This window comes from Colletotrichum gloeosporioides (assembly GCF_011800055.1).
Source record: "Colletotrichum gloeosporioides strain Lc1 chromosome Unknown consensus_35, whole genome shotgun sequence".
Classification (NCBI taxonomy): Eukaryota; Fungi; Ascomycota; class Sordariomycetes; order Glomerellales; family Glomerellaceae; genus Colletotrichum; species Colletotrichum gloeosporioides.
The window spans coordinates 360,927-385,243 of NW_025544680.1; the positions used below are offsets into that span (position 1 = coordinate 360,927).

At 55.2% G+C, this 24,317-nt stretch overlaps 8 protein-coding genes across 8 annotated transcripts; 4 read left to right on the top strand and 4 right to left on the bottom strand.

Moving 5' to 3' along the window:
- Positions 1-84: 84 nt before the first annotated feature.
- Positions 85-2,308, top strand: GCG54_00008088 (3-isopropylmalate dehydratase; the record flags this gene model as incomplete). The annotated part of the gene is made up of 3 exons (XM_045408060.1): positions 85-116; positions 217-1,438; positions 1,487-2,308. The coding sequence occupies 3 exons, from the start codon at positions 85-87 to the stop codon at positions 2,306-2,308; spliced, it is 2,076 nt and encodes a 691-aa protein (XP_045265732.1).
- GCG54_00008089 (3-isopropylmalate dehydratase) lies at positions 197-2,759 on the bottom strand (the record flags this gene model as incomplete). The annotated part of the gene is made up of 4 exons (XM_045408061.1): positions 197-2,320; positions 2,385-2,459; positions 2,507-2,607; positions 2,660-2,759. 4 exons carry the CDS (start codon positions 2,757-2,759, stop codon positions 197-199), a joined length of 2,400 nt encoding a protein of 799 aa, XP_045265733.1.
- A 2,010-nt stretch (positions 2,760-4,769) lies between these two features.
- On the bottom strand, positions 4,770-8,574 carry GCG54_00008090 (uncharacterized protein; the record flags this gene model as incomplete). The annotated part of the gene is made up of 3 exons (XM_045408062.1): positions 4,770-7,702; positions 7,776-8,385; positions 8,479-8,574. 3 exons carry the CDS (start codon positions 8,572-8,574, stop codon positions 4,770-4,772), a joined length of 3,639 nt encoding a protein of 1,212 aa, XP_045265734.1.
- Positions 8,575-9,187: 613 nt separating this feature from the next.
- Positions 9,188-10,249, top strand: GCG54_00008091 (uncharacterized protein; the record flags this gene model as incomplete). Its single annotated transcript, XM_045408063.1, has 1 exon — positions 9,188-10,249. One exon carries the CDS (start codon positions 9,188-9,190, stop codon positions 10,247-10,249), a length of 1,062 nt encoding a protein of 353 aa, XP_045265735.1.
- Positions 10,250-11,028: 779 nt separating this feature from the next.
- On the bottom strand, positions 11,029-12,492 carry GCG54_00008092 (uncharacterized protein; the record flags this gene model as incomplete). The annotated part of the gene is made up of 2 exons (XM_045408064.1): positions 11,029-12,189; positions 12,247-12,492. 2 exons carry the CDS (start codon positions 12,490-12,492, stop codon positions 11,029-11,031), a joined length of 1,407 nt encoding a protein of 468 aa, XP_045265736.1.
- Positions 12,493-12,963: 471 nt separating this feature from the next.
- Positions 12,964-13,505, top strand: GCG54_00008093 (V-type proton ATPase subunit F; the record flags this gene model as incomplete). The annotated part of the gene is made up of 4 exons (XM_045408065.1): positions 12,964-13,020; positions 13,080-13,115; positions 13,174-13,308; positions 13,365-13,505. 4 exons carry the CDS (start codon positions 12,964-12,966, stop codon positions 13,503-13,505), a joined length of 369 nt encoding a protein of 122 aa, XP_045265737.1.
- Positions 13,506-13,866: 361 nt separating this feature from the next.
- Positions 13,867-14,834, bottom strand: GCG54_00008094 (Phosphatidylglycerol/phosphatidylinositol transfer protein; the record flags this gene model as incomplete). The annotated part of the gene is made up of 4 exons (XM_045408066.1): positions 13,867-13,986; positions 14,042-14,258; positions 14,364-14,771; positions 14,830-14,834. 4 exons carry the CDS (start codon positions 14,832-14,834, stop codon positions 13,867-13,869), a joined length of 750 nt encoding a protein of 249 aa, XP_045265738.1.
- Positions 14,835-20,611: 5,777 nt separating this feature from the next.
- On the top strand, positions 20,612-23,449 carry GCG54_00008095 (Histone-lysine N-methyltransferase 2E; the record flags this gene model as incomplete). The annotated part of the gene is made up of 1 exon (XM_045408067.1): positions 20,612-23,449. The coding sequence occupies one exon, from the start codon at positions 20,612-20,614 to the stop codon at positions 23,447-23,449; it is 2,838 nt and encodes a 945-aa protein (XP_045265739.1).
- Positions 23,450-24,317: the final 868 nt, after the last annotated feature.

Consider the following 24,317-nt stretch of genomic DNA (forward strand, 5'->3'; position numbering starts at 1 on the left):
AAAACTTTTTCTCGGCTTCATACAGAAAGCCACATGACCAAATCCCTTGTTTGATTTCCCAATCGCCGCCGCCAGCATATGAACATGCTCAAAAAGCCAATTGAACCCATCGTATCGTAGACACGTTAACTTTAAAAGTCAAAACTCCAGATTACCAGTCCATTTTTTGTTTGTTTTGCTTTCTTTCTTTTTTGCTTTACCACTCAAGAGGCTCAGTCTTGGTCTCACCCCGGTTAGTCTTGGGGACGGGAACCGCCTTGGCGAGGAGCTGGCCCGTCTTCGGGTCCCTCTTGAGGTAGGAGGTGCCATCGAGCCAGGGGGTCAGCTGGGACATGCGACGCTCGTACTCAGTGATCTTGTCGTTCATCTGCATGGTCAGGCCAATGTCGTCAAGCCCGTTAATCAGGCAGTGCTTGCGGAACTCCTCAACGTCGAAGCTGGCAAGGGTGTTGCCGGAAGCGTCCTTGATGAGCTGGTTGGGAAGATCAATCTCAATCTCCTTGCCAGCGCGGGCCTCGTCGGCAATCTTCTCCAGGACGGCCTGGTCTGGAATGACAATGGGCAACATGCCGTTCTTGAAGGTGTTGTTGAAGAAGATATCGGCGAAAGAGGGAGCGAGAACGCATCTGATGCCGAAGTCGTTCAGAGCCCAGGGAGCGTGCTCTCTGGAGGAACCGCATCCGAAGTTGGGGCCAGTAACGACGAGGATCTTGGCCGCACGGTAGGGGTCGTTGTTGAGGACGAAGTCGGGGTTCTCGGAACCATTCGAGTTGAAGCGGAGCTCGTAGAAGAGGGCCTTGCCGAGACCAGTGCGCTTGATGGTCTTCAGGAACTGCTTGGGAATGATGGCGTCGGTGTCGACGTTAGACTTTTCCAAAGGAGCGGCGATACCCTTCAGGTTGGTGAACTTGGGGAGACCAGTGGAGCTGCCAGAGGCGGAGGCGGAGGTGTTGGTGTGGGGCTGGTTGTCCTCGGGCTGATCGGCGATGGCTTCCTTCTCCTCAGAACTCTCCTCAACGCGCTCATCGACGTGGGGCTCGATGGGAGTGATGGCTGCCTCGATGTGAGGGCTGGCCTTGTACTGAGACAGTTTCCTAACGTCGGCGAGCTTGCCAACGATACCAGCGGCAGCGGCCATGACGGGGGACATCAGATGCGTCCGGCTGAGGGCGCCCTGGCGACCCTCGAAGTTTCTGTTGCTGGTGGATGCGCATCTCTCCTTGGGGGCAAGGATATCGGGGTTCATGCCGAGGCACATACTGCAGCCAGCCTCACGCCACTCGAAGCCGGCATCAGTGAAGATCTTGTCCAGACCCTCGGACTCAGCCTGGGTCTTGACGAGACCGGAGCCAGGGACGACCATGGCGCGCTTGACATTGGGAGCAATCTTCTTGCCCTTGACGACGTGGGCAGCTGCACGCAGATCCTCGATACGGGAGTTTGTGCATGAGCCGATGAAGACCTTGTCGATGGGGATCTCCTCAAGGGGAGTTCCCGCTGTGAGACCCATGTACTCCAACATTCTGCGGCCAGCAGCCTTCTTGGCCTCGGTGGGGAAGGTCTCGGGGTCGGGAACGGTGCCGGTGATGGGGACGACGTCCTCGGGGGAGGTACCCCAGGTGATGGTGGGGATGATGTCCTTAGCGTCAATGAAGACATCGATGTCGTACTTGGCGTCGGGGTCGGACTGGAGAGACTTCCAGTACTTGGTGGCGCGGTGCCACTCGTCGGAGTTGTACTTGGGAGCCAGAGGGCGGTTCTTCAGGTACTCGAAGGTCACCTCGTCGGGGGCGACCATGCCGGCTCTCGCACCGCCCTCGATAGACATGTTGCAGATGGACATACGAGCCTCGATGCTGAGGCTGCGGATAACGGAACCGCAGAACTCAATGACGGCACCGGTACCGCCGGCAGTTCCGATCTTGCCAATGGCGTGAAGAACAACGTCCTTGGAGCTGACACCGGGAGCCAGCTCGCCGTCGACTTGTATCCTCATGTTCTTGCTCCTCTTGGTGATCAGGCACTGGGTGGCGAGGACGTGCTCGACTTCACTGGTACCGATACCGAAAGCCAGGGCACCGAAGGCGCCGTGAGTGGAGGTGTGACTGTCACCGCAGACAACCGTGGTGCCGGGAAGGGTGAAGCCCTGCTCGGGGCCGATGACGTGGACAATACCCTGGCGCTTGTCGCCGAGGCCAAAGTAGGTGAGGCCGAAGTCCTTGACATTCTCCTCGAGGGTCACGCATTGCACGCGAGAGTCGTCCTCGGCGATGAAGGAACCAATGTCCTTCATGCCTTTCCGCGATGAGGTGGGGACATTCTGTTGGCGCAGAGTTAGTGATTGGGTATTTCCGAGTACTTTGCGAATCCAATTGGTTACTTACGTGGTCCGTCGTCGCCAAAGTGCAATCCGGACGGCGCACTTTACGACCGGCATTCTTCAGGCCCTCGAAGGCTTGCTGCAGGCTTTGTTAGCGAGCCGTCATGGTGGGGTCGATCAACCGACGTCATCCGAGACGCAGGGCAAAAAAAGCGTCACGTACAGGAGAGGTAACCTCGTGAACAAGATGTCTGTCTGTCGCACAACCCACGTCAGCATATTACTCCCTGAAGGCATGGCAGGCCAGGCAGTGCCGGGCTCAAGGCAAGGAAGACTCACCAATGTACAGCAGGACTGTGCCGTCGAGCTTCTCGTCGACGACATGGGCCTGGAGGACCTTGTCGTAGAGAGTCTGCGGGGTTCCTTCGGCAACAGGCATTGTGTGCGACTCGAATGCGAAAGCGAATTCCAAAAGCAGGCAGCGTCCTCACGATAAGGGACCGGTTGGTGTGATGCTCGCCCGGTGCTCTCAATCAAGTGTGGGGGGTAGGTAGTCTGGAGTCAAAAGCAGGAGAGGCTGTCGCGAGACAAGAGGCGTAAAGGGGAAGAGGGAAGAGTGTAAGAAAGAGTAGGAAATTCCTGTGTCGGAGGTCGTGGTAGGATGTGGGGGACGAGCAGCTCAATATGTATCTGCCGGACCGGGAGGCCTTCGTATCTAGCTTTCAAATAAAGGGAGCCAGAATGCTAGGTAAGGCAGGTGAGTAGGTAGACATGGAAGAGGAGGAACATGGCCAGGTACCTACTTTTGCTTCTGCGTCAGGTGCCTTGCCTCCTGTGACCTCCGGTCCAAGGTCCAGTCCAGTCTCTTAGAGTTGGCGCGCTGAATCAACAACGATACCGCAGCAGCAAGCATGGACACTACGAGCCCATTGCCCCGCGCCCTCACAAAAGTGCCCGCCATGCCAGGTACCTGACCCTTCCCAGCAAAACAAATTGGCCAAAGCCGTGAAGCTTTGGCACGAATTCTGTTCCGATCATCGGAGGCGTCAGCTCCAGCCAGCTGCGGGTCCGGTCGCCGGAACGCGGGGTACAGCGCCCTGATTTGCAAATGGCGCCCGCGGATTGGCCCGTCGCCCCCTTGGAAGCCCTCAGAGGCCCTGCACCGAGGGGTCCGCTCAGAACCTTCCAAACGCTGCCATCAACGCGCGCCGCCCCTCTACGATGAGTCTTCACTTGGGACTCCGGAGCAGTTTTTTTCTCTATTGCTACTAGGTACCTCACCTAGAATCCATAGACGGGAGCCACTGGTTGACTACAAACCCGCACGTGAGACTGCAAGAGCCCGCAATCTGACGAGTAATATGGGCTCGCAGGGGCTCAGTTCCGCCGAAAACAGCAACTACTTGAATTCTCATGTGTCCGAAGTTGTATCTCTGAGTCGGAGCGACCCAGCTGCGCCCCCGTTTCCATCCGTCGTTTGCCGTCCGCTCTTTGCCCTTGCTGCGTTGGTCTCATATGAAGATTCATGTGCGTGATCGCTGATGAGAGGCTTAAAAACCAAACGGTCCCAATCTTAATCCCGGTTCTTGCCAACTGCCTATGGATATTACTTGTCAACAACACTTGCCGGGAGTCGCAGTAACAATCCCAGCGGCACCGGCAGTGGCAGCAGGGTACGTATTCCCGTCTTGTCCTTAGACACTAGATCATTATGTTGGCAAACAGCTCTGTACGCGCGGATTAACAATCCCATCCCACATATGGATGCAACATCCGACGTTCATCGCTTACTCGATGATGACGCTGCAGAACTGCATTACAACCACCGCCGAACGCCTAGATCGGCGCCGGCCGACCAAACGGTTACGGACGGCCACTCAGCAGCCACTCGCAAGTTGCCAGCTGCCTGCCCAGCATCACATTCTCACCGCATCGGCGGCGGCTCCTGCGGTGATCCCAACACCCCGTCCCAGGCTAAACCGGAGGCCGCGACAAAACTTGACGATTACACCCGAGGTGCCGAATAGATCATGCACCTCGCACTCCCGGACGCCCGCTGCCAGATGCACAACACTGATTAATGAGTACTAGCCATGCCACATATCAATACTTGTATCCTCAATCTGCCTCAACGCTACTCGTTAGCCGTACCACTCCCCTATCCCGATGCATGCTTGTCCCGCACCGCTACCCCACACGAGCTCAAACAGCGGCCGTCAGTCTCGTATCATTGAGCACTGCGCTTTCGGCCTTGCCTTATCACCAAATCCCTCTCCCCCAACCCAGCCGATGTACGGCGTGGCAGGGCCGCACACCCAACCCGGTCCCTACTGCGCCGATCGGCGGTTGGTTGGGCTCGAACGACAAGCTTCTCTCCACAGCCTCCCTTTTTCGTCATGGTCGGCTGCCAGGAACCGAGAATCGCAATCAAACCTCCCCAGCTTGCCTTTCAAATCCCCAGGATACTTCGCATCATCCGCATCATCCATGCTATTCCCTGTGACAGCCGGATTGCTACCGCCAATAACATGAAACCGCCGATCAACGCCAGCACAAGTATTCCAACGTCCGTCCATGTGGATTTGCTGCTGTCCAGTCTCTGCCGGAGAGGCGATGTCGGAACGAAGCATGGTGATATGACTTCCCAGTACAGTTGAACTAGGCTGATCGCGAGCTGCTTGCCTTGAGTGGCGTATTTCCGTGTCTGTCTATGCCACTCCTCCCTTCGCAAACGACCTTCGATGACGCCGTCTTCGGACTTGTCGACCTCGTGGGCTGTCGACATGCTGCAACCAGTCTTCAACATGGCTGGATCGACTTGACTGACAGGACTGCGTAGCTGTGTCGTTTTGAGAGTATTGCAGACCTCTTTCTGGTTGGAATCGCACGCTTTTTTCGGACTGACGTTGACTGGCCTCGTCTGGTCGATGAGAATTTGTTGTTGTTTCTGACTGGAATGGTTCACTTCCTTCTGCTTGATCACGTCGGCTTCGTGCTGATCCGTCTTCAATCGGTATGTATAGTCGATGTCGTTCGCCCCGTCCAACTGGAGCAAGGTCCTGTTCTTCACCGTCTCCGTTTTCGCGGCCCGCATATCGTTGCTGTTCAAAACTGCCCCGCTCATGTTGCAATCGCCTCGCGTCCCTAGCCGGAGTGCCTTTGCGTCTTTGGCCATGTCCGAAACCGCGCCATTCGACATGATGTCTTTCCAAATTGCCTTGCTCTTGTTGGCTGCTCTGACGAGGTGGAGACCATTTCTCAACCTCGTCCTGAGTACGCCATCGACAGGCAAGCTCCTCAGGCTGGAAGTCTTTGAGTCGCTGTCCTTGTTCACCCGATGGTCTCTCAGAGTTTCCACCATCTTGTTGCCCGACTCGACCATTGCTATTCTGGCCGCTTCCAGGCATAAGGTTTGATTGAGGTTGCCTGGGGCGGCTTCCTTCAACTCGTTCGGGGGTGACATAGACGTGGACGTGAGTGATGTGACAGAGCTCCCCGTTGAGTTTGCCTGAGGGCTCTCGCTGGTAGGGGAACTGCTGACAGACGATTTCGCGGCCGCCTCTTGGGTCGCAGGACCTCGTAGAGTTTTCCTGAAGCCGTGGTCTGTCGAAGCCAGGTCCTGGCTGAGCCCCTGGAAACCTAGGCGGTACCGAACTGATGCCGTCTGGCCTTCTTTTCTCGGCAACGGCGTTGGGTTGCTGGCTCGGGAACGTCCCAGCAGTCTTGGGCCGTCCTTTCTCAATTTCATTATGGGAAGGCTGGATTGGTGGCGGTCCGGTCTTGATGGGCGGTCTGTCTTGATTTTGTAGGTGTGCTCGCTGGGTCGGTAACGAACTGGTCCCACTGCCTTCTGTCTTGTCATTATTTGGCTCGCGCCTTGGTGACGTGCCGAACTTATCGGGGCCTCTTCTGTCATGCTCTCCGCTGGGCCATCGAACTGGCATTGAAGAGCTGTGTTCTCTCTTGCCGCTGGCGTTGGGCTTTTGTGCTGGTATGGAAGGGACATTTTTGGGAGGTCCTTTCGAAGAACATGCGCTTGGCTGTCGAATCTGTAATGAATTGATGTCGTTGAAATGTCTTCTGTCGACGTTGACATCTGATCGCTGAACTGTCGACTTGAGTGTAGATGTGCCACTACGCTCCAATTGTCGTTCTCTGGTGTCTCCTCGAGGTTTGTAGGCCTTCGGCACTGGCTCGGCGTACCAAGACTTTGGTCGAAGCCAGTAGTGGTGGTGATGGGTGTGAGAGCAGCGTCGGCCATCACGTCCGCCTTCTTCTGATTTGCGGCCCAGACTAGATGTACTTCCGTTGCCGAGTCGCCTTGTAGCCTTGCTGGTGTTGTCAGAGATTGGTTCTCTTGAGCTGACTTGAACTTTGTCATGCCAAGATGGTTGTCCAGCAGATCCCGAACCGAAGCCCCGACCTCCTCTTTCCTGCTCATGGCCTTTGGGCTTGCCGGATGACTTTGGTATATCGACCATAACTTTGACCGGGACGAAGTCGCTGTAACTTCGTTGGTGGGAGACGGAACTTTGTTCATCTTCGAATCGGACGGATTTACTGCGGTTATGTGAGCCTGTCCTCCTGTCTCTTGCTGTAGTGAACCCAGGGTCTTTTCCCCTTGAAGATCCGCCAGTTCGCAAGATTCCAGGGGATCCCAGTCTTTCTTCAGGTCGCCTTGTTGCTCCCATGGCTGGAGGTGTTTGAGTCGCGCCTCGCCGTTCTTGGTTGATAGGGGCTGGACGCTGACTTTGTCCGCCTGTTGGCCTTCCGGGGTTATCCAAGTGTCCATTGCTGAGACCGTTCGTCTCGAATGTTCCTGGTAGAGGAACCCCAAGGGATTGTGCCCTGGCGAAACGTTCTTTTCGACGCTCGATGGCGCCGTCTGGCTGGAAGCGCCCAGGGGTACTTGCTCGTCTGCCGGGTTGACTGACCCCCGGCACCGTTGGCCTAAAAAAGAATCCGTAATGGGCATATTGCTGAACCCACCCGGTCTGATGGTCTGGGTAGAACTTCGAGGCCTTGGATAGGCTAAAGGAGGCGTGATATGCAACTCGGGCACTCCGGATCTTTGGCGCTGGTCCTCTCTCGGGAGGGCGGGAAGAGGTCTTTCAGTGTTGATTTTGCCGAAGGATATCTCGTTGCCTCTTAGCTGGCGGGCAACAGGAGAAGGGCGGTTGCTCCCCTCGCCATGCAGTACTGTATCTGAAGAGCCGGTGTCGTCGTCAATGAGTACATGCTTCGGTAGGTGAGACTTGGGACCTGAGGGACCAGGAGGGCCTGAAGGTACTAGAGGACGTGGAGGACTTCTCCGAACCGGTTCGAGGAGCTCCTGAACTCTCTGTGGCTGCGGCATAGGCCGTTCGTCTTTCCTGTCTGAACCTGTCATTCTGTTTAGAAAAAGAGTGATTTTTTACACCCTCGGCTCAATACAATCGGGTCATGTATAGCTTACCGTGGTTCGACATGCCGGCCGATGACTGCGCTATAGGACTGAGGTTGGGTTCTTGTGCAGATGACCACTGCTGACGATTCCGATTCCAATGTATTCTCTCCTGAGCTCTGCGAAGCTCCTCCTTTTCTCGATCTTTGCGCGCAAATCGCTCCTTCTCCCGGTCCAAGACACTTTTGGTGTCCTTTTCCGTCAGAACTGTGGCTCCTCTGCGGGCATCGAGGGGTTTCCTTTGCGTCTTTTGGAACGAGGCTAACTTTGGGTCGAGTGCCCAGGTTGCGGAGCTGCTCGTCGAGGGTGTGATGATGTCTAATTCTCCTGTGTCAGGATTGAATCCCTGGACGCCGAGATAGTCGCCGCTTTCCTTGAGGAGCCTTCGCTGGGAATGGACTAAGCGGCGTTCCTCGATGCTTCTCTCGGCTCGGGTCGTTCTGGTTGCCGTGGTGTTTGCTTTGGTACTACCCTCCTCACGACGAGACTCGACAGAGCGACCTTTCTCATGGGAAACAGTCTCCGCGGTTTTCAGGTTGGAAATGTGGTTAGAGCCCTGATTCACTCGAGACGAGCCGCGTTGGGAGCGACGAGTCTTCGTCTTCTGCGTCTCGCTGGTCTCCTAATATCCTTTGGCTCGAAGAGTGCCGCCCTTCTCAGCCCGGTAGCTGGGCAAAAGACTCCTCAGACGAGAGCTAAATGTCGGCTTGTGAACCGAGTCCTCTGACCGCTCCTGCCCAGGTCGTCGAGGGAAGATACGAAACGATGGGGAGATTTGCTGGTCGGAGTCTGGGGCAGAGTGGACTGACATCGTTGGCCTGGGGTGCTGCGGGATAGAAATGCTGTAGGATAGAAAGTAAACAAACAATTTTGAGGTGCCCCCAGAACCATGAAAATGTCGCCGGGGATGTCCTGCAGAGACGTTGTCAACCCATGTGCAAGGACCAGGTTGAGTGAAGGATATCCCGGTTTCCCAAAGCGGCAGGAACTACCTCAGACGACGATAGCCTCAACTGCAGGAGTATGAAGACAACGAAGCTGATGGCAATAACTATGAATGTAATACAACTATGAAATTACTGGCAGCTCATTCTCAACTGTTTTGGTCATTGCCCTACCGGCCTTAGGACTGAGGGCTGGTGCTCAGGGACGGAGTGTTCTCTCCTTCCCCTTGGAACTGTGCCTTCCTCCTCTGTGGCTGCCACGAATTGCAACAACAAACCAAGCAGTTCTTCTTTGCCCTCAACTTCTCCTCCCTCACCCTTCAAAGTTTTCACTCTTCACTCTACAACTTCCCTATTAGCAACATCCCTTCCCCCACACCAATCTCTACCATCACCACCCAAACCAAAAACACCTCACCCGGCCATGAACCCCTACAATTGAGCAACAACAAGAACCTGCCTCTCAACAAGAACAGCAAGATGTTCGAATATTTCCAGAGGCTTCCCATGGAGCTGCGCGACGCCATCTGGAAGTTCGCCCTTCCGGAGGATGAACCAGAAGTGTGCATCGCGCACCCCGGCATGCTCAAGAAGCGATGGCAGTACCCACGCAAACTCTTCATTGTGTACATAGCTTACCCGGTTGTGATGCATGTATGCCAGGAGTCTCGAACGTTCGCCCAAAACTTCAAGTTGAGTGGTGTTCGGTTCACTACTCACCAGGGCACCACCGCGCGCGTCCCATTTCGCTTTTTCCGGCCAGAGTTTGACACTCTCTTCTGCACACGAGCCAACTTGCAGGACATTGGTGACAGCAATCTTGTCATCGATTGCCTGGCCCGTGAGCCTGGCTTGGACTCAATGTTCTGGGAAGTCCGTCACTTGGCTGTTGCGACGCGTGAGTTCCCCGGCATAGTCACTGACACTATCTTCGACGTCCTCCGTGAGCTAGAGACCATCACGCAGGTCTTTGTAAGCTCCTCAGTCGATGATTTCAATGGATGGACTAAAGAGGCCTTTGAGGCCCCCAAGCGCCGATGCAAACTCCGCGATCTCATTCACACCCCTGCATGGCAGAGAGAAATCAATGGATGGTGCGAGGGCGATGATTTTCTTGAACACGTGGAGTGGTACATGGAAAGATTCCGCAAAGAACTCGACATACATGGACGAAGATCCTTCCGGGAGGAATACCCACGCGGCCCTCACGAGTATGAGGAAGACGCTTGGGACCCTGCTCTGAAGGAGTTTACTGGTCTCAAGCTACATGCAAAGATCTTCGTCGAGTATGAGGCTGGCAACTGGACCGAGGAGTGTTGCAACAGAAAGCTGCCGGCTGACGCACTCCTGGCGCCGCGTCAGGAAGATTGGCATCTGCAAGAACCAGAGAATGAGGCCGGAGACGGTGACGAAGAATTTGAGGACTTGGAGGCGAACCTCGACGACTTTGTGCAGGCTGTGCCTGGTCCGACTTATGACTTCGCTTGGGATTTTGATGAAGCCATACGCGACGTTTACGACCAATCGGTCGATTTACTTTGAAGGTTGTCTCAAGCAAACTGCATGGCTACAACTTTCAGAGATCCAGCCAAACACTGGACTTTTGCATCGGGGCAAGTATCTTCTTTCTTTTTTCATGTCTTTTTTCCTATCTCATGGAACCATGGGCTAATTGCTTACCATCCAGATGGCACTCCCAAGTCATCGTACTTTACACAACCGAAAACGAACTTGGATGATGGGACGAAATTACCATGTGTTGGTTTAGGAATTTGATTAAGACGGAATGAGAGGATTGGATGGACGACTGGCAACGAGGTTAGGACGACATAACGAATTGGATGGACGACGGGCAATGATGCGAGGGCCACGAGATCTTGCAGCAAACGCTTGTCATCCACAACTAAGAGGACGAATCATGGAAAGGGGACATGTCTCAGATTAATACACTTGCTACACCAGACAGAGCCCGCACTGAATTGCAGTTTGCACAGCATGAGATTCCCCCGAGACGTGAACCATGAGAATCTTGATTCAGCTTACTGGTATTGGCATATTCAGAACGCTTTGACAGTGGCTTCGGATCATCACTAACGTTGAGAGTACGACACGCAAATCAAGCAAACTTATGTATCAAGTGAAATTTGAATTATGGGTTTAATAAGAATAAACACCAGCCCGGAATGACCGCCCGCCGCCCAAACCCAACGCCGCCATATGCTGCTAATGTCGATACAGTTCGGAGCCATCAAGCAAAAACAAAGTCCGCTGAAGCAATTTCGCCTCCATCTATGCAGTGTATGTCCTTCTCTCAGTCTCCCTTAGTGAAACCCTGACCACCTTGACGGGTATCGTTCTCCTTGTTGCAGACTTCTGTTCCTCTTCGCGCTAGCAAAGGGGTTGTATGAAGCCGAGTTCATATTGTTCTCGAGAGCATCGGAGCCGGTAGACCTTCTTGTCTCAGACTGCTTAAGCGGACTTCCAGCCTTCACCGGGCTCCCTCCCCTGCGCTGCTCCAGCGCCGCCATTTCTCGCGAATTGCGAGGAGACATGAAAGCCTGGTTCACATCATGCAGGCTGGTTGCCTTCTTCAAGGGCGAGTTCGCGTGGGTGAATACCCCCATGTTGCCTCCAAAGTTTGTCGATCCGGTGTTTGGGGCCATGTTCGAAGTTGAAGTGGAAGTGGACTGGTACCCGGTAGGCAGGCTCTGTCGAACCGATCTCGTGCTGGGGACTGGCGTAAAGGCCTCAGAGCGGCGGCTCGTCGTGGGCGTGAATAGGCGAGAAGCGAAACTGCTGGTCGGCGGTGTGTACACGGGCTCGTCCTGCTTAACGTGGGGGTTGGGCGTCGTGACAAATTCCTTCTTGATGAGGGTAGTAGGAGTGCCGACTTCGACGAAGGACTCCTCATCCTTCGATTCTTCTGGAGAGCACTGCGTACCGACATCGCGAACGACCGGGTGAAGGCGCGGACGCACAAACTTGGTATCGTACTCGTGGAGGACTTCCTTGTGAATGATGGCCGTGTCCTTGATCTGCTGGGCGTACCGAGACTGGATGAAAAGGAGCTGTGCCGAGAGAATGAGTTGCAATACGATGCAGTTGAAGACAGTCACACTAGGCCGAGGATCCAAGGGAACCAGCGGCAGGAACATCATGTAGACAAGGACGTGACCGGGGCTGAAGAGGCAGAAGAGCTGCAAGGAAACCGGCAGGGGGTCCCAAACGCTCAGCTCCCACACGTCATGAACTTGGTCGGGATGAGCTCGCGACTCAGCAGTCTCGGGAACCAATAGGTTTCCAAGTTTTCGGAGAGGGGAAGATGCGGACGGATCTAGGTTGGCCTTGACCCGTTGCGCAGAGGGGGTATGCGGCTTGTCATCAATGTTGACTTGGAACAGCCGGTATTGCCTCGTTCGGGTCATCGCGTAAAAGGCGTTGGCGAAGGAAAGAACGCCCAGAATCCAAACGAGCGGGCGAATCTGAAGACAAGTTAGCCTGTGCGATGCGGCAGTCATACGGTGATACTGGTGACTTACTACGAAGGTGATGAAGCTGCCGGAACCCGCGTCGTTGAATACATCGTCCTCAACTTCCGACGTGAGGCTATTAGCTCTGGCCAGAAGAAAGACGAAGTTGAATCCAAGTCCGAGTTGCGTCCCCAGTGCCTTTGAGTCCCAGTCTCTTGTTTCCAGCTCCTCAGACAACCAAAGCAGAGTATCTATCGGGTTGAGCCACGCTTTCACGCGCTCGGAAAGCGGCTTCTTCCTCACAAGGCGCGGCATCTCGTCGGGTTTGCGATTGCGGCTCGCAAAGTCGTTTTCGTCGATCTGATGATTGTTGGTCTAGAAGGGGTCGACGGGAGGGGGCGACGAGGCCGAAGGTGGTTGTTGTCGCTGGTTGAAATTGTTTACAAAGAAGTCTGGGTCTATTGATTTTTGGGGATGTTGTCCCGCCAGGCAGGAGCTTCTGACAGGGGTAAGGTACCCTCTGTTAGGCGGCCCCAATTTGGATGTCCACGTCGGGAGGCAGGTACGTATCTGCTGCAGTGGGGTTCACTGGAAGGTTCAGTGGCTGTTAGTAGCGCTGTGCTACAGCAGGCAGTACCTGGCGGCGAAGCGCTAACAGTTCCACGCAAGGTGCCGTCTGCGGCTGTTCCGCCGCCGCAGTAGGTAATCAAGGCAGTACGTCAATCCGCTCGTCGACTCTTGGGCATCGCAAGTTCTCCTGCAACCCGCATCAAGTCACCCGCCAGGATGGCTTCACAAGCAGATTACAAGGACCGGCAGTTCCTCGCCGTCATTGGCGACGAGGTCAGATGACCCGATACCGATGATATCTCTGCGATTGTCTTTGCTGACGGCCTCGACAGGACTCGGTCACCGGTCTCCTCCTCGCAGGCATTGGAGTACGTCCCCTCGCATGAGCGACAGCTACGAACCGACGGTTACTGATGGATTGTGCAGCACGTTAGCACAGGAGCCGACCAGGAGAAGAACTTCTTGGTCGTGGATAGCAAGACCGATACCGCTGCGATCGAGTCCGCGTTCGAGTCGTTCACCACAAGGAAGGACATTGGCATCGTTCTGATCAACCAGCACGTCAGTTGCATCGAGAACAGGAGGGCTTCGCAAGGTCATCGTTAACAGGAGGACAGGTTGCCGACCGCATACGACACCGCATTGATACCTACACTGCCGCATTCCCGACCGTCCTCGAGATTCCGTCCAAGGACCACCCGTATGACCCAGAGAAGGACAGTGTTCTGCGCAGAGTGCGCAGGTTGTTTGGCGAGTAAACGTGTGCTCGCGTCATCTCAGAGTAATCAAGATTGGGAAAATCGTTGTTATGGGGGGTAGAGAGTGCAGATTATGGACGGACCAGGTTGGTCTGTCATGAAATAAATCGAGAGCTATCAGTCTAGCACTCGCTACCCTATGTACCTCATTATGCCGACACTCCTACGCAGAAAAACCATTTGAAAGGCAGAAGAAGCACCCTGTTTGAGTGGCAGTGTGTTCCAAGGTGCTAATGCTAAGGCCGAGCTATGATATGGAAGTCCCCTCAACGTCAATCTGGATGCGTATCGCTACGTGCAACTGTAACCCATGCTCATACTCCGTCATCGTGAAACCATCGTGATGCTTGTGATTATTACTTTAAAGCTCGAGACTGAAGAAGCTCTTCTTCTGGCTGCGGGAGAAGACGACAGAGGCGGTCAAGCAAGTGATGGGCTCGTCGTCGGCGGTGTAGACATCAGCGAAGACGGTGTACTTGCCCTGTATATTGGTTCAGCAACGGGGCGGCAAGAGAGAGCAGCAGGGTCAAACTCACAGAGGGAATCTCGTTGGGAAGCTCGACAGACTTGGTAATGCTCAGGACGCCCTTCTCGATGGGGCACTCGAGGTCGACGTTCTCAATCTGCTCGCAGAGGTCCGCCTTCGTGCTGATAAGACGAATCAGGCCGTACTTGACCTGCAATAGGACGTAGGCGCCCTTCTCGATGGTCTCCTTGACGGTACCGGAAGCCTTGATGATGAGTTCCTTACCACTGAAACGCTGTGTTAGCTGATGTTTGTTTCACGATGCGGGTGGTTGTAGTGCGTCATCATCACCATCATCGGCGGGAGATGTACGCAGGGCAAACGGGACGTACGCCTGAGGAGGGTTGGGGGAAAGGTCGACGCTCTCGATGGAGACGACGTCCTTGCTGTGGTCCTTATCGCAGAACTCCAGAGGAGACTCGCCAGGGACCTTGGAAGCCTCGTTGACGATGACGGATTGGTCTCTCTGGACGAGGACGCTGGCACCAACCGGTGCGAGACCAGCGGAGAGGAAGGCGATGACGGCGGTAGCGAACCTCATCGCGAATAAAGGTTTAATGTTATTTCGGTAGGTGATTGTTAAGGGAATAGGATTGTGAGTGCTCGAACGGGAGAGATATCGACGTTTGGCGATATGGCTCGGCGTGAAGTCGTCGATGTCCGAGGCTCGAAGCTTAGCGTTGTAGAGATGGCTGGCGAGGCAAGCAAGGTAGCGGGTAGATAGATGGATGGAGTAGTTCCTGCAAGAGGCTGTGGTTGGCAGGTGGTGAGCAATGGGGCTGGGTTCGGGGGGAGAACGTCATGGGGGCAATCAAGGATGCCTCTGATTCGCCGCACGGGGTGGACCTTGGTTGGCACAAGCGCCGTTTCTCTCCACAGCGACCATGGCGACATGAAGGTACGAGTGCTGCAGATACATGGGCCAGATTGCGACAGAGCAGCTCCATGGGCGAAAGACGTGGTAATTATCATGATCATTATGGGCAGAAGGCTGCCAGACATCAGCAGAGCACATCTATTCACTTTACATCGACGCGATTCCGAGTTTGCGACAGTTGAAAAGACTGTAAACAATGGCTTTCAGTCGCCCAACATGTACCTTTATTCGTTGGTGCACGCCAGGGACGCTCGAGCCATCTTGAATTTCCACTTTTTGCATGTCCCCTCGAATCCCACATTGCATTCGTTATCAGCGCAGCTTCAAAGTTGATCTCCAAGCAGCCTCTGTGCGGATGGCACTTTGTCACGGCGAATGGTTCGAATTGAAGCACGAATCCTTATCAACCTGTCAGAGCCGCATTGGGCGACGGAGATGGCGCGATTGAAATCCCTTCTTCATCATCCAAGCAGCCAGCTTTCGCCTCCACCCGCGCTCGCCTTTGCGACAGCTGGAGCCATGTCACAAAAAGCAGCTGGGCCGTTTCGACTGTGCAGGTATCGCTGGAAGATCCCTGAAGTCCTGGTCCCGTGGACAGGTCCAAGCAGGCAGTCTACGACATCAGCATAAGAGCCAAGTGGCCCGCCTACGCTTTCCTCTTGCCTCTCGCTGAACAGGCGTCTCTCCCTCTCTCTCCCCCCGTCACAAGCTCTGTCCTCCTCAAGCTCTCCGGTGTCAGGGCCAGCGCAGCGTGGCCCGGCTTCCGATCTAACCATCTCCAAGTCCCGAGTGCGCAGGTTTCGTGATTGGACAACCAGATTCCCGCGATTCAAGAGGCGTGCTGCTGCATGGATGATTACCTGAGGAAAAGGTAGCCACAACAGCAGGAGCCACACCCACCTTATGCATTGCCCACGATGGGAAGCTGTTCTTTTTAGGGTCGCATGGTCGCCCGTCCGGCCACGACCCAATCACAGTTGTGTCGAGTGCAGGGAAGCCAGCGCAGGAAGGGCTTCCGCTGTAGCGGACGATGGTGAGAGACGTGCGAGGGATGGGCCAACCTGCTTCTTGGACGAAAACTGGGGTACCGTACGGACTGTAGGCCGGCCGTAGGTAAGGTACTTCATGTACCGGGCACTTCAGCATGTCGCCTGGGCTATCAGTGTCGCAAACTTTTTGTTAGGCCTCGAGCATGCAATTGCTGGACAGGGAGATCCTAGCCAACAAAACACAGGCCGCGAATCATGTCGGGAGTCCTGACGCCAGCTGGAGGCGGATGGGCGCTCGAGAGTCGCGACTCTTTGTTTTGTTTGTCTGTTTTGCCTGGGCTGCTGACTGTCAGTTGTTGGAGGGAGGACGGGCGGGGGCGAAAAGCCAAGTAGCGCCCTTTCCCATGTCGATCTGATCAGGGCGCAGGAAGAAAAGAAACACGACGGCTACTCGAGGCGAGGCGAGGCCAGGCCGCTCGCTGCGTGCACCACTGTCTCCTTTACGTTGTACAGGTGCTTGAGGATCAGCCAGGGCGTTGCTGGATCGAGGACCCGAGACGTGTCGCTCCAATAGCAGCGCCAGGTGGTGAGAGCAAAAGCGAAAGATGCGCAAAGGCGCCGCGCGTAGTCGCATTTCAAGGTGCGCAGTTGCGCTGGGTGGAAGCATTGACAAGATACGACTGGTACAAGTACCGGTACTTGTATAACTATGACTGCTGAGGCGGATTGATGACACCTAAGCAGCTCAAAAGGCAATACCCCTTGTCGCCATGTCGCGTAAAGTTTAAGGCAGCGTGCCATTTACCGAACATTTGGAGGCCGACCTGGCTGTCCCAGATGAGGGGTGAGCCGGTTCGGAGAAGACGAAAGCCAGCAAAGCCATCTATCTACCTCCATGGGCGCAGCGAAAGAGTCTACCTACTCAGTAAGGGCGGCGTGGGATTGTTGAGGTCGCAGCGCTTTTTGAGGGGACGATCTGGAGGAGGCGAACATGGGCAGTCATTGCCGACGTTTTGATGCAATGTTGATGATGATGACATGCCCTGGTGCAAACTGTGGGCGTTTCTGTTGGAGAGCGACGCATGACGGAAGCATGAAGAAGACGGAGCGGTGATGGTGGCAGATGGTCGTGGAGGCCTGGTTTGCTGCAGTCATCAATCTCGCGGGTGACAGCGGTGGTCGACTTGCAGGCGAGACGGCATTTTCAGTCTGGCGGCGGCACCAATCCCGACAAGATTGCCATCTGAATCGCCGACTTGTTTGTCGACTCCGACGACATGTCGCATGCAAAATGCAGGTCTGCAAGTCGCAGGCAGCAAGGCCAGTGGACCATGACTGGGCGGACCGACTGTGAGGTGTGTGTAGCTGCAGGGAGTGGAGGGAGAAGCAGGAGGAGGAGCAGCGACAACAGAACAGCTCCATGCACGATGATATTAGGCCCTTGCCGTAAGACCCCGTCGGTCATTCTCAGATGGCTGTTGTGCCCAATGAGAAGGGAGCGCGGGAAGTTGAGTTGAGACTCGAGACAAGAGCGACGCGACGCTGCGCAGCGGGGAGCTGCTGGCTGCTGCCCTTGTCGCAGTGGCACATTTTCCAATCGAAGTCGAAAGTCACTCCTGGAGTCCTGAGTCCTCAGCCTTTTTCTCGTCAGCGGATGCCTGCCCAGATGTATCTCTCGAGTACTAACCTTTCCAAGTCTTTACCCAACACGGTAGCGTGCGCTGGTACAAACTCTAGACGCCCTTCTAACTCTACCGGCTCGCCGAACTCTGTCCCATTGGATCTTGTCTTTGCCCAGGCAGGCATTCAAAGACACCGCAGAATGCAGGCCAGAAGCTCTCCGTCGAGCGTCGAGCGCTGGCTCAAGGTACTGGCTGCATTGGGGGCGACTTGTGGGCGGCCCGGCTGGACTCGCTCTCGTGAATGGGGGCGAGGGGCCGTCTCGGTTGGCCTGCACCGATCCCATTGGGCCATTCTCCCTTGGTCCCTTCTTCCTCCAGGCTCCAAGTCCTTGAGGGTCCTCCGACTTGTCTCTCATCGCGCACGCTGTGTGGCAGTACCCCTGGCGCCCGAGACTGGATGGTGACCTGGATCGCCTCCCGATCAGAAAAGAATGTCCACTCGTAGCCTTCAGGCAGCACACGGGAATGGTGCGAGTGCAGGCAGAGACGGCCACACGGAGGCGAGAGGTACATGCGGCCACAAGCAGCCAACACCAAGCTGCCATGTCACTCGGGCATCTCCTATTTTTAAAAAATTGCGCATAATCTGCCTGGCCTCATGTCGTCGTCTTAACGGGATGAAAGCCATGGAAACCCCCGATTCTCGGTCGCAGATTCTGCTGGTTTTCCAAGCCGCTCAATCCTCGCCGCCCCGTCTCTGGAACTCTACAACACCGCCTGATCAACGAGACCAAACCACGCTGACATTCTCTTTCTCTTGTGCCGTCCGTCTTGGGTTCGTTCATGCCTTCCCGCACGCATACACGCAAATATTCGCACACATTCGGGCCAGACATATACGCACACTTTGTTATTGCTTTAGGGGCTTCTGGCGTCTGCACGTACGCCCTTACTCGCCTGGCTGGCTGCGTTTGCCTCTGCTGCTATCCTGTTTCTTTCCTGCTGAGCCTTTCGCAGCCTGGAGGACAGAATGCGTCCGCACAGTCCCTTGCCTCGCCGTCTGGCCCTCCTCAGTGTACGGATACCGTTACCGTCGCGCGGGTCACCGTCTCTCACCCCCTCTCTTTCAGCCGCCTCTTTCCCTCTCTCACAGTCGTCTCCTCTTCCTCCGCCCGTTCCCATTCCCCCCGCCGTTCCCGTCACATCCGTTCCTACTAGGGCCCAGCGAGGGTCACCTCCAACGCACACCAACAATCACACTCTCTGCCGCCCATTTCTTCTCTTTTATTACTCATTAAATCTTTGCATGCCGTCTCTTGTCCCTCCACTCGCGGCCGACGAGACTGGCCGTTCCCTTTTGTTCACAACATTGGCAGCAAGCCCGCTTCTCATCAAGATGATCAGAGCATCTCATCTTCTCGTCAAATACCTTTTCTCGAGGACATACGTTGTTGGCCTGGATGAGCCTCTTCCTGCAAAACCAAGATTTTGCTTCTTCCCCCCCGCTCATATTTTGGCTGACCTTCTGGTGCGGAGGGCTAACAGGCAGTCGTCAGTCCTTCATCAGACGGGCCATCTCTTGTCTGGTTGCGGCCTGAAACCGCGTCTGCCTGAGGCACCCGCATTTCTGCGCTAAAGGGCTGATTGGACTGCCGTAGCCACTCATATCAAAGTGTCCACCGCCTTTCGGGACTAGCTCCAAGTAAGTACTGGTACCTTCGTACCCTGTTTTCCTGAACCCACGGGCTTTGGCTTTCGAGTCCCCCGTCGTCTCCTCCCTCCAAGCCCGTCGAGAGCCACAGAGAAGAGAAGTCTCCCTCTGTCTCCTGCTCGCCCTCTCTTTTCTCAGGCAGCGTGTGCTCCGGCTGGCTTGCCCACCAGGCTGGCCCAGGGTTTGCTGGCTGGCCGCTGTGGTAGAGCCAGTGCTCCCCAACAGTGACAAGCCTCCTTCAGCAACAGGCCGCACACCTCACAGTCGCTGCTCCAGCAGCACCTGTTGCACCAACCCAGGGCAATGGGTGAAGCTGAGGTCACAGGTGAGTGACGGGTCTGCGCGGGCACCCTTCCTTTTCCTTCCACCCCAAAATCCCATCTTATCCCCCCCTCCCTCATCCCCCCCATCGAGTCCGCAGCGGCGCACCAAAGCACAAGGTGCCAGCCAGCCCAGCCCAGCCAGTCCCGGTTCGGTCCCAGTCCTGGTCCCCCCCAACACCCCAAGTCAGTTCCGACCAGCAGAACAGGAGCAGTGCAGTCACTGTTCCCCTACCCGTTCGCCCTCTCTCTTTTCGGCTTGGCCTGGTCTCTGGTCCGCACGCACCTGCACCGGTACCTGTCTCGCTCAACTCGCACACACACTCTCGCACTGCACCGCACTGCTACTGCTTGGTACTGCTGGTACTGCTGCTGCTGCTGCTGCTACCTCTCCTTGGGGACCCATCCATCCATCCTTCCTTTCCAGTCCTTCGTGTCGTGCCCCCTCTCTTCCTCTCTCTCAATCTCTTTTCCCTCTTCACCCTCGTCGCCAAAATCACCATTCCCTCCCTCATTTTCGGTCGAAACCACACGGATTCCTCATCATCCTACCTATCCTCGACTCGATACACCTTTTCGACCCGTCCTATCCCTCACCGTCGACGAGGCGCATCCGCTTAACCCTTTACCTCGACTTCGTCTGCCCTTTCACGCCTCCCCGTGGCCACACGCACTTCGCGATCACTCGAAAACTTTTCCACCCGACGCCCACAACACAACCTCGTGACGTGTCGACAAGGCATATTTGGTCCCTAGGCACAGCTGGAGACTCGGAGACCAACTCGATTCCTCGATTTCCGGCTTCCTGGACGGCTTACCCTTTGAACCCGCCCCGTCCGCTCTTCGAGACCTTTCTTCGACCCTCGCTACGACTTTCGACTTCGCTGAGACAGCCTATTCTCCGACGAATGACCACAACATCTGGCGTCGCTGTTCCTTCGGCTTCCTCGACGACTAGTTCCTGCGCGTCTGTACAGGCGTCGTCATGCTACCCAAGCCGCTACGGTAATCAGCTCACGCATACCTCGACTCCAAGCTCCCTTCCGAGGCAATCCTAGATTATGACAGAAAAGCCCCAGCCAGTGTCGACGCAGCTCGCGACTCCTAGTCAGACCCTCTTCGCTCCCCCGAGTGTACCAGTCTCAACCCACGATGCTCCACGAAAGGTCGAGATAGTAGAGGAAGAAGAGCCCTACACTATCAAGTGTATTTGCCACTTCTCTGATGATGACGGAAACACGATTTACTGCGAGACATGCGATACTTGGCAGCACATTGAGTGCTTTTACCCCAATAGCCGCGAGGAGGCTCTCCGTGAGGACTTTGCCCATTCGTGTGCTGACTGCAAACCACGTCCTTTGGATCGACAAAAGGCTATCGAGCGAACCCGTCGACTGAAGAATGGCGGTGCTTCGGGAGAAACGCCAGACAAGAAGACCAAACGACTTCCCACCAAAAGTCACAAGAAAAAACCGAAGCCCAACGAACTGCAATTGAACGGCCACCCAGGGGGCCAAGAAAATACAAAGCACGGAAGTCCGAGCGACCACCCTCCACCCCCAGCCAAAAAGACGAAATCATCCCATCGACCTTCACACTCGATAAGTTCGCAGAGTGCGAAGCGGAGCCCTTCGTACGGAAACGGACGTGCCCAACCCAACGGCCATCCTCCCAGTCCAGCAACCACGCCCCCAGATCTTCCGAGTGATTTCCAAATACACAACTATTCCGACGGGTTTTTGAACCTCACCAAGAAGGAGGTCGACGCCCCAGAGGTTGAAACAAATTCTTTCGCCAGCCTCAACATTTCCAACACCATGTCCATCTGGCTCCGCGAGCCCGAACGAATGAGACAAGAAACTGGCGAAGAATTCAACGACGTCTTCGCCAAACTTCCTGCCGATATCGAGTCACGGAAACGTCCGCTGCAAGTCGAGAGCAAGAAGCTCTCACTTGGACCCGACACGGTTCTGCCTTGGCAATACCTGGCGACTCCCGCAGCTATCGAAAAAGACGTGCCTTTGATTGAGCTCAACGGCCAAATAGGATTTCAGAAGGACTACTGCGCGGAGCCAGCCAATCTTTGGGAGGAGTTGTCCTCCCCTCTGCCGTTTGTGTTTTTCCACCCGATGCTTCCGCTTTACATCGATACCAGGCGAGAGGGATCGAAGGCCCGGTTTGTCCGCAGAAGTTGCAAACCAAACGCTGTTTTGGACACGTACCTGAACGGTCAATCGGAGTACCACTTTTGGCTCGTGAGCGATCGCTATATCGCAGCGAATGAGCAAATCACCTTGCCGTGGGACTTCAGACTTCCAAAGAAGGAAAAGGCACGCATTCTTCACCTCCTTGGACTTGGCGACGACGACACCCGCGCGAGCGACGAACCTGATATGAACGACATTGAGTACCAGCGGATTTCCGGTTGGGTCTATCGAATTCTCTCGGAATACGGTGGATGTGCTTGCGACTTGGGTGCTAATTGTGCTTTCGCCCGTTTCCACCGCCATTACCACGCAAAGATGCAGTCTCGACCGGTTGCCCCAAAGAAGAAGAGGAAGGCCAAGACACATACTATCTCCCCAACAAGCACTGGTCACGCTACAAATAGCCGAGCGGCTAGTGAAGGTCATCAAGACGATGCTGAGGTCGACGGCAAGTCGGTCTCTGAACGCAGCAAACCTCCTAGCCGAGACCGTACCCCCGCACGTCAGGGCTCACTGGATCGACCGGGCATACTCACCGAGCCTACAGATAGGGACAAGAGGAAGGTCCAGATGGTAGAAGATTCGTTCCGCCGACTGGAGCAACAACCGCCCCGCAAGAAGAAGCGTACTTCCGATGGAACCGGATCGACCAAGTCGAAGCAGAAGCCCACAACGAGCAATGCCTCGACGGGCACGGGCAACTACGTGGACGCTGGCACTTCACGCAGCAAGTCAAATTCACCTGTCAATGGGGCGTCTCCTCCGGGGCAAAATCCCTTCAAGGCACCTGCATCCCGGAATGGGTCCGTCGCGACACAGTCGGGACGTGAGTCTTCGGCCCCTCGGCCAGTCTACTGCGATGCCGGCGTTCAAACCGATCCCGTCGAAGGAGAGTGGTACAGTGAACCAGCTCTGACGCCGAAGCCTCGGCGCCGAATCATTTCTCTGTCTCAACGGTTGCTAAACAATAGGCATCGTTTGCGATGCGATGAAGCCGAGAGACGGAAATCACTCCCAACACCCTCTGTTCTAGAGCCCTCAACGACACCAATGGACATCGATTCTACGGTGGACCAGAAAGCACCATCAGTCAGCTCACCCACACCGTCGAAGGATACCAACGAGCAAGGGCCCAGCAGTTCTCCTCTGGCGCCATCAGCCGCCAGTGACGTTCCCATGACTGATGCGCCAACAAGCTCGCCATCTGCAGCAAAGTCACCAGTCCACGCCGAGCCGTCTGCTGATGTCCACGTCAATGGGGCAAGTAGCCCACTGAAAACCAAGTCGCCCGAGCTCAGGGTTCAAATGCCACCGGTTCCGGCGTTCAACGGACCCACAACAGGGCCAACGAGCGCGACAACGCCCTCTTCGGCCAGCACAACGGTGCAGTCGCCTTTCTCCACGGGCACCATTCCTAGCCCATTTGCACCTTCAGTTGTGAACGGCGTTGCGGCACACCCGAGCCCAGTCAAGAAGAAGCTGAGCCTGAGCGACTACACCAAGAGTCGAATGAACAAGAAGCCAGCCGGCGGACTGAAGACGTCGCTATCTGGGACCGAAGAGTCCAAGCCAAATCTGGACTCTATTGTCGGTTCGCCAGCGACGGAGAAGAGCGCTGAGACCCTGACACCTGTCCAGGGCAAGGCGGTCAACTCTATTCCGGCAGTGGCGGCAGCGAACAATTCCTTGTAACATATATAGACTGGTGTTGAAGTATGCTTTCGGGACGACACGACCACATTTTATCATTCCCCTCTAAATACCACAAACCCAAGGACGGACGGTCTGGTTCCATTTCGGCGTTACGGCGGCGACGGACAGGGGGAACGGTCTGGTCAGCGCTTTTCGGAGATATCAGTTGTGTGCGTTTTATTTCTGTTTGGAGATGCTACGAAAGAGGAAAAACCGCCACGCATGGCACGTTGGACGAAAACATACACCCGCCTTGATGAACGACTCTTTTCATGTCGAACCAGATGGGAAGCGTTTTCTTTTTCTTTCTTTTTTCTGTTCCTGGTGGGAACTCTGGCGTAACGCAAGGCAAGGAGACAAGCGCTTTCAAAGGGGATATTTGGGAAACGGGGTTGAAAAGAGGATTCTACTTTTTTTTCCACCTGCCTCGTGGCAAAATCTTTTTTCTTTATGTATTTCTAGGCTTGATAGCAGAGCCAGTGAGAGTGGCTTTGCACCGGGCATCGCCCCGGGCTCCCACGACGATGAAAAGGACCAAATGGATGAACTTCTGCAGCCATGACGCTGCTTTCCCGGCTCAATTCTGTCTCATGCTTCTGATTGTGATGAGTGTTATGTTGAGTCATCCGAACTGAAGATGCGCGTCGTTCTTTGAAGTGTTCAATTGTTTGTCTATATGCCGTATCCACTGGTGTGGCATTGTTTGTTTGTTTTTACTTTTACAGGGTATCTTTTGTTTTCCATCGTATGATACAAACGGCCCAAATCCACTCTGCCGTCCCATGAATCAAGAAAAGACGAAAACCCGGATGGGCATGCCAAGTCTGGTCGAAGTGCGATGCATCTTGTAGCAAAAGGCACATCGTAT